General features: G+C 35.7%; 1 protein-coding gene across 1 annotated transcript in view; it reads left to right on the top strand.

Moving 5' to 3' along the window:
- The first annotated feature begins 10,575 nt into the window (after nt 1–10,575).
- The window catches only part of LOC18435894 (transducin family protein / WD-40 repeat family protein), a 33,416-nt gene continuing 24,891 nt past the window's right edge, over nt 10,576–19,100 (top strand). Inside the window, exons 1-2 of the mRNA XM_006845927.4 lie at nt 10,576–11,339; nt 12,562–13,551. Of these exons, the coding sequence (XP_006845990.1) occupies nt 12,763–13,551 (789 nt within the window). The 5' untranslated portion in view covers nt 10,576–11,339; nt 12,562–12,762. The remainder of the gene's footprint in view (nt 11,340–12,561; nt 13,552–19,100) is intronic.

The raw sequence follows: 19,100 nt of genomic DNA on the forward strand, positions 1-19,100 counted from the left end.
TAGGGGCTGGTTATGTGTGGCCCAAATCCAGTGCAGCACTTGTTAGGAGGTACGAGTTTGTTTAAGTTGAAGGCTTTAAAAAGGCAAGGGGTAAGCCCAAAAGGGCATGATTGAAAATAATGAGAAAATATATAAGAACTTATGGCCTTATTGAGCCCTTAATAAAACAGAATAGTAGACTAAGATTCATATGATCGACCCCAACTAATTTAGAAAAGGCTTCGACAATGATAATGATGATGGTCTCACTAGTATACTAGAGGTCTAGAATACGTGGACACACCTGAATTCTACATATATTTAAGGATAATTAAAACGTGAAATGCGAAAACACTATATTTGAAAACACCAAGTCTCGTTAACTGTGTGAACTAAAATGCTATAATCTCATATTCAGTAAAACACAGATTCTCGTACTTCTTTAGAGTTCCAAATAAATTATCGGATATAGTATTTGCTGCCATTAGATACCATAAGTTCCATCTTCAAGAGACGCGGATCTTCTGCCTCCTAAGAAAGTTTTAATTTATAGTGATCAACCAAGTTTTCGTCTCTCATTATCTCTTTGATTCAATATTAGCAATGGTGGTAAAATGAAGAGAGAGAACATGTTCCCATGAAATCCCTTCAATTCAAATCTAAATTCTATTGCAAAACCATGAGGGCCCTCCATCCGTATTTAATACTAAAAAGAGTCCAATTGTTTTCTTTTATAATGCTTTGACTATGGGGAATAGAAACTCTAGACATCACGCTGTGGCATATGTGTTAGGTTTAGTGATGGCCAAAATAAAATTTGGAATTTCTTGAAAAACAAGAAATTTTTTTTGATGATGTCTATACAAGGGTTTCATGGAAGTCAGAATACTCATTGTTTCAAGGGTTAGCTTTTAGGTTCATGGGAAGGGATCTCCAATGTGAATATAGATCCCCAAGAGAGATGTGACCTCCTAAAGAAGGCGATTTTCTGATGCAGCCATGCCCCTTCGTGACTAAGCCAAAGAAGGGTCGTAGAACCCAAGAGGGAAACAAAAGACAATGACGTAATAAGGGGAAATTATTATGGTTATTTATTATGATTATTTTAATTATTCTTTTGTTTAAGAAGTGCACAAGGATAATTAGTAGGGCGACTTTAGAGTTTATATTGTGTTTATCTTATATCGATTGGGTTAGTTTGAGGGATATAATTAGGATAACGGTAAATTTAGAAGATAGTTTATCTTTATCAACAATAACCAATTTGGGAGGTCTTTTTTGGGTAAAACATGAGAGGGAAAACGTGGCTATCTAGAAGCCCGTGGATCAGAGAGAGAGAGAAAATAGTGATAGGTGTAGAGAGAAGCTTTTTATTAGTTATCATATTTTAGTTTATTTAAAGGGACATCTCTTTTCATTGTAAATCAGTATATGAATTGAATAAAAATTGGACTCTTGAAAGAGATTGTTTTGGGGGTGGATTCCCTTGCAGACCTTTGAGATAGATTATTTTTCTCTTAACCTTCATTATTTTTATTGTCAAAATTTTGGTTTTATTCTCTTCCTACATAAATTGGTATCAGAGCCAGGTTCTGATGGCTTCAGAAGAGATACCCTTTGATGGATTAAAGGTATTGACTGGATTAGTCCAAGCCCTAGCAGAGAGAGTAGACCAATTCATGCCTGTAGCTGCGAAAGTCGATGACCTTGCGCAAAGGTTCGCTCGGCTTAATGATGGAAGGAATACGGAGATCGACATTGGAACTCAAGGCAACATAGATGAAAGAGGTATGCATCTTGTTCATAACCAACCTCGGGTGACCCCGGCTAATAACGAATTCAATGAACGAATTATTCGGTTGTTGGAAAGAGAACCTATAATAAAAATTGATATTCCAGAGTTTTTATGGTCAATTGCATGCAGATGATTTTCTTGATTGGCTAAGTAAAGTAGAGAAAGTGTTTGAGTACAAAGATATTACAAATCACATAAAAGTAAAACTAGCAGCCACAAATTTTTTTGGCCATGCATTGGTTTGGTGGGATGATTTGCAACATGATGGTCTTCGACAAGGCAAAGAAAATATTAATTCGTGGGAAAAGATGAAGACGAAGATGCGCTGAAATTTTTTACCAGTAAATTATGCCCGAACTTTGTACCAAATGTGTAAAAAGCTCAAGCAAGGTGAAAAGTCGGTAAGTGGCTATACTGAAGAGTTATATATTTTGTCATCTAGAACAAATTTACAAGAGTATGAAGATCAAACAACAAGTCGTTACTTGAATGGGCTAAATCAAGGCATTCAGAATGAATTGGCCTTCAAAAATGTCTATAAGACGTCTGATGCCTATACTTTGGCTCTCAAATCAGATGGAATAGTCAATCTGAGCCTTGGGAGAAATAGCTCAGTGACAAGAGGCTTTACTTCAATACAGGGGCAGCAAGCTTTCCTTTAGAAGACCACCTATAGGGTGTGTAAACCAAACTTCTCGCAATTTTTGAACTAAACCAAACCCTAATATAGGGAGAGGTGGTATTGGGAGAGGGTTGGAAGCACCTAAAACACTTCGTGATAATACACAAATAGTGTGTTTCAAGTACCAAGAGCCTAGACATATGTCATTCAATTGCCCCTCACATCAACCCCTTGTCAAAGTTAATTTGGCTGAAGAAAATTATGAAGAAGAAGTTGATGAAGAATACACCTATGAAGGCCAAAGTGATATTGGGATGAGCCAGTCTTATGAAGGGACTGAGCCTTTCAAAGGTGAAGTTTAGGATTTGTACGGAGATGAAGAGGGTGAAGTCTTAGTTGTCCAGCGAATTATATTAACAACCCCAATACCTAATAAAGATGATAAGTGGTTGCGACATAATATTTTTCGAACAATTTACACATCAGGAGGCAAGTTATGTACAATACTAATTAATGGTGGGAGCAATGAAAACATTGTGTCTAAAGAGATGGTGGCTAAACTTCAATTGAAGAAACATAAACACCCACGCCCATACCATATCTAGTGGTTCAAGAAAGGAGGTGAGGTACCAGTTCTTACTTGTTGTTTAATCTCTTTTTCCATTGGTGATAATTATAAAGATAAAGTGTGGTGTGATGTAGCACTTATAGATGCATGTCACATATTACTTGGTAGACCGTGGCTTTATGATCATGATAGGGTGCATAAAACTAGGCCAAACACTTATTCTTTTGTTAATAATGGTATTAATATAATATTCCACCCTATGAAGCAGCTTCCTACACCCCAATTCACTAAAGAGGAGGGTTCAAAGTTGCTTAATGTTCAAAAATTAAAAGGAGACAACAAGGATATAAATGTGATTTATGTATTGATTGCAAAAGAAAATTCTGCATCGACTGCAATTCATAGGTCTCTTGAACCTCTACTTGATAAGTATAAAGATTTGATGCTTAAAGAATTACCTGATGGTCTTGCTCAAATGATAAATATTCAGCATCGCATTGACTTGGTGCCCAGATCTAGCCTACCAAATTTGGCCCATTATCGAATGAGCCCTGTGAAACACGAGGAATTGCACAAACAAGTTGTTATATTGCTTAAGAAGGGATTGCTTGGAGAAAGCATGTCACCATGTGCTGTCCCTGCATTACTGACTCCAAAAAAAGATGGGTCATGAAGGATGTAAGTGGATAATCGGGCAATCAACAAAATCACAATCAAGTACCGATTTCTCATACCTAGGCTCGATGATATGTTCGATATGCTTAATGGAGCCAATGTTTTCTCAAATATTGATTTAAGGAGTGGGTGCCATCAAATTCGGATTCAACCTAGAGATGAATGGAAAACCGCATTCAAAACTTGAGATGGACTATATGAATGACTTGTGATGCCATTCGACCTTTCTAATGTATCAAGTACATTCATGCGCCTAATTATTGAAGTACTTAGTCATTTTATTGTTAAATTTGTTGTGGTTTATTTTGATGATATCTTGGTCTTTAGCGCTAACCCACATGATCATCTTAACCATTTGGAACAAGTTTTTGATGTGCTAAGGGAGTAATCACTTATTGTAAATTTGAAAAAATGCTCATTTATGACAAACAATGTCGTCTTTCTGGGGTATGTTGTTTCATCTGAGGGAATTATGGTGGATCAATAAAAAGTGAAAGCCATAGCTGAGTGGTCGGTGCCAAAGTCACTCACTGAGGTGCGTCATTTTCATGGCCTAACGACCTTTTATCGTCGATTTATCATAAATTTCAGTACTCTAATAGCACCAGCGACTGATTGTATGAGGGCTGAAAAGCTTTCATGAAATCCCGCTGTTGAAAAGAGCTTCACTCTACTTAAACAAAAGATGATGCAAGCACCAGCACTTGCCGTACCAGATGTTTCTAAGGTGTTTGAGATTGAAACTGATGCATCAAGTGGTGGCATAGGGGCAGTCCTAAGTCAAGAGGGACGACCATTAGCCTTCTTTAGTGAAAAATTGAATGATGCACATAAGAAGTATTCGTTTTATAACCTCGAGTTTTATGCAGTGGTGCAAGCCTTACACTATTGGAGGTACTACCTGATTCATAGATAGTTTGTTCTATACTCAGCTCGTGAAGCACTCTGGTATTTGAGTTCCCATAAAAAGTTGAACGCGCGACATGCTAAGTGGATGGCCTTCCTTCAATAATACAGCTTCCTATTAAAGCACAAGGCTGGAACCCAAAATAAGGCAGCTGATGCTTTAAGTAGAAGGGTAGTGTTGCTTAGAACTTTGTCTATGGAAGTGTTGGGATTTGAAGTGATAAAAGATCAATACAAAGTTTATCCAATTTTCAGCAAGGTCTTTGAAAGGTGTGTTGATGGGCAAGACCCTTTGGGTGAGTATCTCGTACATTATGCTTGTTTATTTAAAGGTGTGCGGTTATGTATACCTGATTGCTCCCTAAGGGAGAAGATAATCATGAAGCTTCATGGTGGGGGCTTGGGCGGACACTTTGGGAATGACAAAACTATGGCTATGGTTGGAGAAAAATATTTTGGCCACGTATGCGACGAGATGTTGATCGATTTGTGACCCGATGTCGAACTTGTTAAGTATCTAAATGTCACACACAAAATACAGGTCTTTATACTCATTTTCTTGTTCCAGATGCCCCATGGGTTGATATTTCTGTGGATTTTGTACTTGGACTTCCACGTACCACACGAGGACTCTATTTTTTTTGTTGTTGATCAATTTTCCAAAATGACACATTTTATTCCTTGTAGAAGAACTATGAATGCTAGATATATCGCAAATCTCTTTTTCAAAAATATTGTAAGGCTACATGGTGTTCTTAAGTCTATTACATCTGATCGGGATATAAAATTTTTAAGTCATTTTTTGCGCACTTTAGGGAAGCGCATGGGAATCAAACTTCAATTTTCTAATGCATATCATCCTCAAATAGATGGGCATATCAAAGTAGTGACTATGAGCCTTGGTAATCTCTTGAGGAGTATTGTTGGTGATAATATATTTCAGTGGGAGCTCGCTTTGCCTCAAGTTGAGTTTGCTTACAACAGTTCAATAAATCGATCTACAAGAAAATCACCATTTGAGATTGTTAATGGGAGGACGCCTAATCATGTGTTAGACCTAGTGCCATTACTCATGCTAAGCAAGATAAGTGATAGTGCCAAGCTTTTGCTGAGCATATTCAAGATTTGCAAGCCCAAATCAAGAAGAAAATTGAGGAGAACAATACAAAGTATAAAAAAGCCTCAAATGAGCATGTAAGAGAGAATATTTTTAAAGAGGGCAACTTAATAATGGTGTATTTGCGAAATGAAAGGTTTCTGTTGGGAACTTATAATAAACTCAAGTCCAATAAAGTGGGTCCTTGCCGTATCTTGAAACAATATGGGAATAATGCATATACGATTGAATTACCAAAGGCATTCGATATCTCTCTGATATTTAATGTTGTTGACTTATTTGAGTTTCATGGAGACCGTCTAGAAGTCACAGAAGATGTAGTTGATATGATGAAGAAATTACCAAGGAAGAAAGATGATGAAATTGAGCAAGTTTTGAAGACTAAAAACTTTCAAACTCGAAAGGGTTCCTATCGCCAATTTATAGTCAAATGGAAGGGCATGCCATACTCTGATAGCACGTGGATTTTTGAGCCAGAGTTCAAAATAGTGGATCTAGATTTATATCGCACATATACTGAAGCCAACTCGTCAGATTTGAGTTCCTTTCAACTGAGGGGAATGATGCATCTATGCCCCTTCGTGACTGGGCCAAATAAGTTTCGCAGAACCCAAGAATGAAAGAAAGGGCAATGACATAATAAGGAGAAATTATGAGAGTTATTTATTATGATTATTTTAATTATTCTTTTGTTTAGGGAGTGTGCATGGATAATTAGTAGGGCGACTTTAGAGTTTAATTATTATTTTGTTTAGGGAGTGCGCTAGGATAATTGTGTTTATCTTGTATTAGTTTGAGGGATATAATTAAGATAAGGGTAAATTTAAGAGAGAGTTTATCTTTATCAATAACAACCAACTTGAGAGGTCTTTTTTGGGTAAAATATGAGAGGGAAAACGTGGCTATCTAGAAGCCCGTGGATATGAGAGAGATAAAATAAGGATAGGTGTAGAGAGAAGTTTTTATTAGTTATCTTATTTTAGTCTATTTAAAGAGACATCTCTTTTCATTGTAAATCAGTCTATGAATTGAATAAAAATTGGTCTCTTGAAAGAGATTGTTTTGGGGGTGGATTCCCTTGCAAACCTTTGAGAGAGGGTATTTTTCTATTAACCTTCATTCTTTTTATTGTCAATTTTCTGGTTTTATTCTCTCCCTGCATCATTTTCCCATCAAAGTTTGGGTTGATAGGTTTCCACTTGTAGAGAGAAATAATTTAAGTTGCTCTCAATGTTATCTTTCTAGTAGTGGTATAGCGGTGGCAATGAGGAGGTTGATCGATAATATTGCTCGGTTAAAAATGTAAGTTGATAAAATAATTTTAGTTAGGGTCTCACCAATGTTTAACTAAAGGTAAAGGTGTATTTCTTATAATATAAAAAGATAGTTTATTTCTACTTACCAAAGTTGTGGACATAGTCCATTTGATATGAAACATACAAATATGTTGGGACGGTCAAACCTGACCTTACTAGGTCTAAGGTAGATTGGGACCCACACAGGGCTTGAGTCAATTGGGCAAGGACCGGACCCACCAAGTAGGGTGAGTTTGGGTCTATAAATAAGAATATACAAAAATTATTTTACATAGACTATGTAGTTAATATTAGTTATATGATTTTATACTATTATATAACATGAACGATTCGGGGCAAGGTCAAGTGGAGACCCGACCACTGAGGTCCAATGTCTAGGTCCATATCCGGATCCGTCGGGTCAGCCGGGCCCATTTTCCAACCCTATACACAATCATGTGTAATTGTGAGGCATTTTTATATTTGCTATATTTTTTGCACTTTTTTATCCTTATATTTTACTTGGCCCTCCATGCTATGTGCCACTATCCTTCAAAAACATCAAGTGTGGTTGAGATGTCATCCACGTGCAAGTTTCTCAGTACAAGAGAGAGAGAGATTGCATAGATGACCACAGGAGCATGCCTCAGTGGTGTGTCCTTCTCCCATCCGTTAAATTTTGATGGATGGTCTAGATTGGGCCACACAAGTGATTCATCGAAACTCCTTTCCAGGCTCATGAGATAATTTCTCAAACAAGCATATCATGGTCTGTAAAACAATGAAAGATCCACAATAATATCACATAGTTTTTAATTGATCCAAATGTCACTTTGATTGGAATATCTGTCAACTAAAAAAGTGTGCCTTGGGCTAAATATGAGCAAGGATGGTACAATTTAGGATTCAAATCCTTCAAAGCTTTCATACATATTAAACCCTAATGGTTTGGTCCAAAGATCACTAGGGCTTGGCTCTAGGTGGTCATGTCCCAAAGTCATTAAACACTGTCCAAAGGTTTGAATCCTCTCTAACCCAATTGGATGGAAAGAAGAAAGGAATCAATCCACTTCTCTTCAAGGTTTGGTCATGGTCGTTATGCTCAAACCGAATAATTTATATGCTACCATATATTCATCCATTCAGTATTATTTGAGGATAACTTTTAGGAACCTAAATTTGGGCATGTAAACTCCAACAATATTATAGGAAGAAAAAAAATATCAAATGCACTACGTATGTACTTGGTAAGGAAATGTCTCAATCCTGTCGAGACCATTAAAATTTTGGATGGTCAGATACAAGTATTTAGAAACTCGAAATTTGATTTTTCTTTTTGAACACACTCATCTGACTATTTTAAAATAGATACTCCTCCCCACCCCCCAAAAAAACAAAAAACTAGATCCCCAAATTTTAGAATGGGAAAATCTTCCCAAGCAGGTATTGTGCCCCCATGGGAGTAAGCATATAGTGTACTCCATAGGAATACAAAATTTATGACCCAAGATTAGAATATTCCAAACGTACACTTCTAGAGGGAGTATAAATCAAACGGTTTGCCATTATTGTGGTCAGCCTTTGTTCTTTGGTTAAAAAAATGGTAGATGGACAGGGATGGTAACATAAATGAGGCGATGGCTGCTTTTAGGCATGGGGATGATGACCAAATTAGGGTTTTTTAGGGTGTTAGGTTCATGCATGGTTTGGGTAAGGTAGTCCTCTACGGCAAGAAACAAGAGTTTTCACATATACCCATATGCCTTTTCAATATTTATTATGCACAATGATAGAGGGTGATGCACACCAAGCATTAATAAAATGACATTTTGCCCCAAATGAAGAACAAAATCACCCATTATTTCTCAGGAATGACCACTTTGTCCCTGTGACAACTGTTGTGTGAAATTATTACAATAAAGAGTGTGCCCGCGACATATCCAAACTCTATTTAAAGTAGTTGCTCGAGTATTAGTAAATCTAGTTTCATTTTTTATAATAGAATTTGAAGCTCTAAAATATAGCATATTTGATAGATTTGCAAAAACTTGAAATAAAAAATCTTGAAAATACATTGCAACATTTATCAGTTTTATAGTTCAAGATTAATTTTTCTTGTGTCTACAAATATGAAGGTGTGGATAACCTAAACCGATGGCTGTGACTCCAGTGGTGCACTACAACCTCAACCCCATTCCATAGTTTTGAGTGATACACTCCCTTATAAAAAACCATAATATTTTTTTGGATAATTCAGTGGGGAAGACAGCCCCTACCTGTTTTTTCAAATAGCTAAGGAGTTTATTTTTTAAGATGTTAGTGGGGTGGTATCACTAAGAATGCAAACCACGACGTGATGACTAGGGTGTTGGGATGCTACTATTACGAGCCAAGCCCTTTTACCAGATAAACTATACTTCCGTAAAAGAATATGCACAACGATCAAGTTTAAAAGATAGAAATCTTTGTCAAGGTCTTGTTAGTTTGCCCCCTGAGGCAATTCAACAAACACATTTAAAATTTCCAAATTGACATGCATATATTGAACAACATACTGTGCATTAATAGTGTGCATCAATCGAAGCCGTTCACTCCTAGTATCCAATGAGTATACATCACCAAAAGCCACACTTAATCATCACCATCACCGGCATATGGATTGGATGGTAGATATCATTGTGGTGTACGCCATATTACCATGCTATTCTATACTCAGTGTCAATGTAGCATCCAGGTTCTTGATCCAATATATATGTGTGTGTCTCCATGGGCAGTGAAGGTGAGCAACTGTTTGTGCCAAAGAAGCACCAACGCTCATGGATAAACAAAATAGGTAAATATGAGAGTGGGCTCTAGACATAGGTAGTCAAGGTGAGAGGTGCTAGAATGTGATACTTAATGTTGCATTATAATTAGGTCCCAAGTTAGCATTCAAAAGAAGAAAAGAGGTATATAATTCTTACCATAGTCTATATAATTCCATACTCCTTTTGAATTTGGAATATTTATCACGACAAACCAAACTAGCCAATTAGACTGGTAACCATCGACCGGTGCCCTAGCTAGTGTGGTTAAAGGTAAAATAGATTTTAGTAAAAAACTAGTCAAAACTAATATTTGTTATTTTATGTATAGTTCAACACCGGTTTTGACTAGAATTATTAAACAAAAGTGGTATGCTTTTTATGTAATATATATATAGGGAGCGGTTTGTATAGAGTTGAGGCTCTAAACAATCAAAGTAAAATGCACCTTCAAATAGTGTTGAGAAATATGGTTTCAATACTAGAAATCTTTGCCTTAATATACTTTTATCTTTAATTATAAAATTTAAAGCTTAAAAACTAGTGTAGATCGAGCAAATCTATAAAACTTGAAAATCTTGAAAATTGACGGTAAAAAAATGTGTTACAATATGCACTATTTCCAAAACTTGAAATCCATTTTTTTCTCATTTCCATACATCTTGATGTCGAGATGATGAATTTGATTATATTTGAGCTTCAAAACAATATTTTTTATTGAGTTATTTTGAGGTGGGTTTTAATTTGATTATTTAAAGCCTCGGCTCCATATAAATTTTTTCTATACATATAACATTTTCATACTATTACCATTATTATTTTTTATATTTTTTAACATTTGGTTCAACATGTTAGACCGGCAGCCTCACCAATTTTGACTTAATTAAACCTATCACCAGCTAATTGCTGAATCCCACAACACCTATACTTTGGAAATGCTTGTTTGCTTCAAGGGGCATATTGGTCATTTGAGAGAGAGGTCTCTTGGCAATAGTGGTCAGGTGCCTAGTGATCTATGGAAAGGGCCAAGGGCACTTTAGTCCTTCACTAATAATCAAAGGAGATATGCTTTTATAAGCCTCATTTTTACCTTAATATGCAAAAATGCTTGATAATCACCACACTAATGGTGGCATGTTCACATGGAGCACCAAGAGGACGGTTTCTCTCTCTAAAAATGGGAGTTTCTCTCTCTAACGTGGGTGTTTCTATCTCTTTACGGCTGTTTCTATCTCCTGTTCCAATACAAACCATAGTTAAAAGCTACATTTGGCCTGGGGTAAAGCTCTAAGGGTTTTGGTTCTCTCTCCTCTCTGCTTATTTATCCTAGGACTTCTTATTTTGGCTCTCCAAATTGGTTTTTGAGTATTCTCAATAAACTCTCTCTCTCTCTCTAGCTTTCTTTCTCTCTCTCTAGAATCAGACCAACACATCCAAAAGAAAAGAGTAGAAAAGAGGACAATTCTTTTTGGGTTCTGGAAAGTCATAGCCATTAATCTTTGTATTTCTTTGCACTGGCTCTTTGGGCTGTAGATTCCCCTGGTTAGATCTGAAGAATTATTTTTGATCAGATTGAAGGTATGAATGAACTATGCAATTGATCCTTTATTATTATTTTCTTAAACTATGTTCTTTTGGGGGTTCTTGAGCGATTATATGTTGTTATTTTGATGATGGATTGTTTCTTTTCTTTTTTGTTTTCATTGATCAGTGTATATCGGTATTCATCTTTCATATTTCACCGTCAAATACATTAAATTTGGATTTTTAATTTTTATTTTGGTAGCAATAACAATATTGATTATGTGGCTCATAATATTCGAAATCTAATAGCTGCATGCTTTTTTTGCTCTCTCTCTCCCTCTATCTCATTCTCTTTTCTTTCTCTTTGACCCTTTTTATTCACAATAATGTCTATTGAGCAGCTTTATTCATTGTTCTTACTCATAGAAGTATGATTGGCTTGTCAATGGGAACATATGGAGATGCAAATTGAGACATTTTACTCTCAAATTTTTCTTTGTAATGTTCTTTGATTTTTTTATAAATAGATGATCATCGAATGCTTAAATTGTTTAAAATTATATATTCGATTCAGTGGGAAGAGCTGGTGTGGTTTTTAGATTTGTAATTATATTTATATCGCCTCTGAGGCTCTGATCATTGCCAATTATTATAATTTACTCATTGATATAGAATCTTTAGTCCTTACTCTTTAGTCGGAATGTTGCATTCTTTTTAGTAGGAGAAATCATAAAATCTTTATCAGGCCATTTTGCTTTTGGATTTAGTACTTTGGTCTTTATGGACACTGCTCTGAAGATATTGTTTCACTGTGCTAGTTATTATTTATGGCTTTATGATACAATGGGTGCTATCGATTACCAGTAGAAAATTTATGTGTTTAGCTGAGTTTCTTGGATGGTTTCAGATTGCTCATACATGAGTACTTGGTTTCATTGTATTGTTAGCAAGAAGGCATGTGTTTGCTTTCTTTAAGGGATCATCTGTGCAAATATGTTCTGCATTTTAGCCTTTCAGCTCATGAGTTCTAGTACTATTTTCTACCTGAAAATGCACACTTTTTGTTTTTATGTGTGGACTTAAGATATTAGAACATGTGTTTACTGTTTATTTTTTATCATTATAACACTTGTTTACTGGCGAGAAGCTGGCCCTTAGTCTTCTCTTAATTTGATTCCATAGTGGCAAGCATATGTGATATTTAATTTATGGATTTTGTAGATCTGTGTCTTATCTGTTTTTTTTAAAAGAAGTAACCATTTGTCTTTCTTTGCAGGAAGGATCACTAGTTTGTGATTTGCAGGGAGTGTTTGGTGCAAATCATTTTTCTTCAGCGTTAGCAAATTCTCTCATTTTCTAGAATAATTCATTTTATTTTCCTCTCTCTCTCTCTCTCTCTCTCTACCCCCCTCTCTCTCTCTCTCTTACTGTGCCAGCCTTGATATTTATGGGCTGAATCGTGGCTTTTGGACATTTCATGGGAGGTGTTGAAGATGATGATCCACCCTTGAAACGATTAAAGATTTCCCCAAGAGACATAAGAAGCATATCAAAGGATTTGCCTCTGGCAGGGCCACTAGGCTCTGTTGGAGTCTTAATGGCCAGCTCTCCCACTGTTCATGGTGATGAGGAGACAGTTGGCTCCAAAGGAGTAATTAGAAGGGTGGAGCTTGTTCGAATAATCACAAAAGCTCTCTATTCCTTGGGTTATGAGAAGAGTGGTGCTCTCCTGGAGGAAGAGTCTGGAATACCGTTGCATTCTTCTCAAGTAAAGTTGTTTCGACAGCAAGTACTTGAAGGTAAATGGGATGAAAGTGTGAATACACTTAGGAAAATCGGTCAACTAGATGAAAACACTCTCAAATCCTCAATTTTCTTAATTTTGGAGCAAAAGCTCTTTGAGTTTCTAGCTAAGGGAAGCATTTCCGAGGCATTGAGGACACTGAGATCGGAGATTACCCCTCTCAATATAAACAGAAGGAGACTTCATGAGCTCGCTGCCTTTATAGTGTCACCTCCAAAACTTGAACTGGTGAGATCCATCAACCATTTAGGTTCAAATATGAACCCAAGATTCTATCTTCTTGAAGAATTGCAGAAATTGTTGCCACCCACTATCATGATTCCAGAAAGAAGATTGGAGCACCTATTGGAACAAGCTCTTAATGTGCAAAGGAAATCTTGTGTATTCCACAATGATCACTCTCTCTCTCTATACACAGATCACAGATGCGGAAGAGATCAAATACCGACAAAAACTGTACAGGTTAGAGCTCTTTCATGCTTTAGTTTTGTCTATATTAGCATGGCTTGATAGCTCATAAATAAGCCTTGTAGAATCAAGAAAAGCACTTCTTTCGGTTGGTCTGTGGGTAACGTGTTTTCTTATACTTTAGGGCCCAAAATCAGTGCTTTTGTCAGTTAGCACTTTTTCTAAGCAACTTGTTTTGGTTTTGTTATGAATCTTAGGATCCTTTATCTGATCAGCAGGAATAGAACTCGATATGGTTTGGACTTCTAGTGTCATGAGACTCATTCATTTTCAATGCATTTTTTTTTTTTTGAGAATTCATTTGTTTGCAATGCATTTGACAAGCATTTACCTGATCTGGAGATATTTGTACAAAAAGTAAGTTGTCATGGTTATTTTGTGGTGATTATATGTGACAGCCAGTTTTTCAATTAGTTTTATTGATGGGGTTTGAATAATTATAACTTTGTCAGAGTTGAAGTTTAAATTTCTCCTTGTCAACCATTATCTCAATTACTAGCACCTTTAAAAAAAAAAAGAACTAGATCCCTCAGAAAAAAAAAAAAAAGAAAAAAAGAAAAAAAAAGAAGAAGATAAAGGTGGATTACGACCATTTGATCAACAAACAAACTTGATGGATTTCTTATGAGTTTTTACTATTTTGCTACTCAGAATAGCTTGTATGTCATCGTGATACTCTTTCCATGAACTTCTTAAGAACTTAAAAGCCTTTTTGAATGATTATCCATAGTGCAAGGATTGATTTGCTTACTGACTGCGTGTCTTTTTGGAATTACTTTATCTATTGGGGTCTCAACATAGTTTCCTCCATACTGTTCATTCGCTGCATTACAGTCATTTGATCAACTTATGACGTATGCGGTCACTTAAAATTAGTACATTTTGCTGCTTTTTAAATCTTAGTTACTTCCATTGATTGAAGAAACATGACTGTGACTGGCACATAAATAGTGATGGGAGTGCAAACCACCTTTACTCCTAGAAAAAAAAATTTGAACTATCCTTTTTTTATTTTTTAAATTACTTTTCTTTGTTTTAAAGCAATATTGCTGCACATAACAGAGATAGAGTAGATCAAAGGGTGAGAATCCCAAGCATCCATTCCTTATGTAGTGACCTGAGCTGGTTAGGGAGCTTGTGTCACATCTGGAACACAATTTCCATTGATTATATGATCTGCATAATTTTTTCTAGCATTTCTCCTTGTTTCTAAGGGAGCGGGGGCAGCTTCACCTGCTCTCATTAACCAGTGAAGTGCAAAGGATAAAGTTTCCCATATCAGTAATTGTTATTTGTTGACTGAAGATGGTTTGCGATCCATCATCTACTCTCTGACCTAACTTCGAATGCAATTAAAAGAAAATCTACAAAGTCCATGATTGACAACTTATCATTACATTGACTTGCTTGCTATATTGTCCGCCATGTTGAAATGCTTTATCTCTATTAGGTTTTTTTGACATGTTTTCCCCATTGTGATCCATATTCTTGGATCACCTTACTTAATCAACTAGGTTACGAGATGATATCTATCATAAATCTATTTTTACTTTGCCTCCTATTGCAACTCATTGACCCTCCATGAAAATTTCCAACAGAAAATCCATAAGAACTTAATTCTTTAGTCCTTTTCTAGTGTATTTTCCTTCATTTGTATTAAATTCTTTCCAGGATTGTCAATATTTTATTCTCAACCCAATGATTGGATAATTTCAGTCTGTTGCTTTACACATAATAATCCTTTCATTCTGATGTTGTATTATACTTTGGAACATGGGCCGTTGATGCATGTCATTATGTTGGGTCTTTTACGTTCTAAAGTTTAACCTAGTTCTCTCATCACAGAGAGAAGTTTCATCCACTTTGTAAACTGATTCATGTTTTTGTTTAGCTCGAGTGCTCTATTGATTAATTGATCGGCATATGGTAAACTTGATGCATTTGCGTGTCTATACTTTTGGCTTGTTCATTCATTTTAATTGCTTGAAATACAGTTTAGAGGACCTTTTGTATCTTTGCTTGAAATACAGTTTAGAGGACGTTTTGTATCTTTGCTTACATGTATGTATTTACACACTGTATGTCCACCAACAATAACACATTATATGTTCATGCTGGCACGTGTTGAAAATGTATAACTAATGTTGCATATTTATAAAGGGATTGTATACTATGAGACCATTCATTTATTGGTACCAGGAGGTCACAATCACTTTTAGCCATTGGATGAGAAATCCAATAGATAAAGTGTCACAACATTCGAGAAATTTTATTTTGGATTTTGTGACCAAACAATGACACATCTCAACCGCCCGATTTCAAATCCAACGGTCAATGATGATTGTGTCCTTTTATCAAAAGTAAATAGTCTCATTGTGTACATTTCCATTTGTAAATACTAATTTATGTAAGAAATCATAGATAATATGCAGATATGCGTGGTTTTGTTTGTGACTGTGCATTGTTGCCTGGTCTGTTGCCTATGCATGCAAACATTCATTTGTACATGTGCACCAACACAGCAATGCACATGCATTTTTCGTGTGTACATGTCACATAGTTGATCTGCACATATATTAATTACCTACGTATAGATGCTCATGTATGCTTATGGTTTTCTTATTTGTCGAGAGAGATCGTGAGAGGTAGGAAGCTAATATGGTTTTGTGATAGCATGCATATGGTTTCATATACAAATATTTGTACTTGTAGAAATCTGTGTGTATTTTGTATGAATGCGTATGTGGGTGTGTGTCATGCATGTATGGACTTATAAAGATGTTCCTACAAAGACACATAAATAAAGTGATCTTATAGAACTAGGTAGTTAATAACACGAGAAAAAAGTAGTTCTAAGTACCAATATTATCAGGACCGAACTGGGTGGAGGAAGTGGTTCCGTTGGACTTGTTAAACAAGTCAAAATTTTTGAATTTAAAAAAATACAAATAAATTGAAAAAAGATGGAAAATTTATAGACAAATACCCTCAAGAGAACCCTTCACAAACTCATTACATTATCAAATAAACAATCAATAAATCAAATAATTATAGAGCAGGTCCACAAAAATGGAAAATTCAAAAGCTTTAGATAGTTCAAAGCCCTACACCACTACCTTTTACTCTGTTACCCCGAAGGCCAAAACCCACCACAAGGGATACCTTGTACAAACCCATCACGTTATGTAATGAACAATCTAGTGTATTCAAATAATCATATAAGAAGCCCACATTAACAATCCATAAACCTTACATTTTGTAATTTCTTTCAAATGCATAGAAAAAAAAAAAGAACTTTTCCAAAGTTGAGTCAACCAAAATAAAAATGTAGAGGTTGCTTACTTGAATCACTTACAAAGAATGGAGATCCAGTGGCTTGAAGCACTAAAAAAATCCATCGCTATGTGCTAGGTTTTGGGGTAGAGATAGGCAATTTAGATTTGGAAAAAAAAGCTGTTCCTCTCTCTAAAATTTTCGGCCTTCAAATCTCACCTGAAAGGTATTTTAGGCCAAGAAGTCCCTAAACATGTCTAAAAGGACAAAAGAGTATGGCCAAAATGGCTGGAAAAATATAAAAAATTTCATTTCCACCTAAATACACTTTGGACTGGCCTGTTCAGTCTGGACTGGTTTGACCTGCTGGTCCACCTGATCGAACTAGATTTTCCCTGGTTTTATCCTATTCTTGTGGCCATACTGGTCTAGAACCCCATGTTTGACCAGTATGACCACTGGTTTCTGGTCAGCGAGATTGGATTGGAGGTTCCGGTCTGGTCTGAATAGAACTAGTGAATATGCGTCTTAAAGTATATAACTTTTGAATTAAGCAACATGACATTGTTTCTTTTAATTCATCTTTAGTGTCCTGATTACTTTTTTATGTTCACTTGTTCAGAACTTTGAAAACTAACTACGGTAGACAATCTAGCTTGTGAATTGTGTTAGTGTGTTATTTCACATTATGTTTTTCATGCATATCATTCTTTTGCATGATTGAACCTTGATCTACTTGAATATGCTGTTGTTATGTTGCTTATCATCGAACTTTGTTAACAATAATTTCATTGCATTAGGGGATGCTCCTTACAAAGCACCTTATTGGTTTGCTTCCAATAAATTTTTTTAAATTTTTATAAAGTCATTATATTGGAAATAGCTTTCCTATTTATTTTTGAGCAGTGGGGGATGCATCAGATATTCAAGGCCTTATGAAACAAAGAGACAAATCATATCACTTCCTTTACACAAGGGCCCAAAAACTATTCATATAATTGAAGAGCAAGTAGCATGATCATAAAATCGTGGTGAATGGTTTCATCAATTTCGAAATATATCATGTATTTATTGCAACAAACAGGTAGCTTTTACTGCTTTCTGCAAAATTCTTTTGCTGTCAATCGAATGCATTATTGTTATGTTATAGGTTAATGCGTGACCTAGGTAGTTTTATGAAAAGGACTTCTTTTGACCTTGCTCATAAACTACTTGTTTTATATAAATTTTTAATTTTGTTTATTAATGGTCTTACTGGTTATGGCATAGGGTGTACAGGAAAGTAATTTTGAAATGTATTTAAAACCTCTAATGCAATCTGATGACAAGAAACTCATATAAAATGAATGGGTAAAACATGTAAAAAAAAAATTCAAAATGTTGTGAGTTTTGTCTCTTGGGGAAAATGTAAAAAGTCCAACATGGAGTTTGTCATGCTTGTAACTTTTGTTGTCTTTTTTCTTTTTTCCAAACATTGATTTTGTTATTTAATTTCCAAACAATCTTCCAAATTTTTTTGGCCAAATAAATCTTTAAATGGAGCAAACTTATAAGTCACACTATGAGCCACACTATGAAGCTTTGTGGGAGAGTGATTGAGCAATGACTAAGGCATGAAACAAGTGTATGAAAAAATCAATTTCGGTTTATGCCAGTTAGGTCAACAACTGAGGCTATTTTCCTACTTAAGCAACTGTTTGAGAAGTTTAGGGTGAAGAGAAAAAACCTCCACATGGTCTTTATTGATATAGAAAAAGCTTGTGATAGAGTACCTTGAGATTTAATTTGGTTGGTGTTAGAAAAGAAAGGAGTCTTCTGACACTAAATTGGCTTGGTGAGAAATATGTACGAGGGAGCGCTAACTAGTGTGCGAACAACTAGTGGAGACATTAGTGACAATAGATCTATATTAGGGGTCAGCGTTGAGCCCATACCTCTTTGTCGTAGTTATGAACGACTTAACTAGGCACTTACAAGATGAGAGGCACCAAGATGTATGTCGTTCGCGGACGACATAGTTTTGATCGAGAGACCCGAAACGACACCAACACAAACTTAGAACTTTAGAGGGATGCTCTGGAATTTAAAGGTTTTAAAATTAGTCAGATTACGACAGAGTATATAGTATGCAAGTTTAGTAGTAATAGGAGTAGAGACGAGATAGTAGTTAAAATTGATGGCCATAAATACCAAAAGAGCACTCTCAATATCTTGGATCAATAATCCAGGAACATAGAGAGATTGAGGAAGATGTCGCACATAGAATTAGG

Source organism: Amborella trichopoda, chromosome 2 (genome assembly GCF_054954075.1).
Source record: "Amborella trichopoda isolate Santa Cruz 75 chromosome 2, AtrichopodaSantaCruz75HAP2 v2.0, whole genome shotgun sequence".
Taxonomy (NCBI): domain Eukaryota; kingdom Viridiplantae; phylum Streptophyta; class Magnoliopsida; order Amborellales; family Amborellaceae; genus Amborella; species Amborella trichopoda.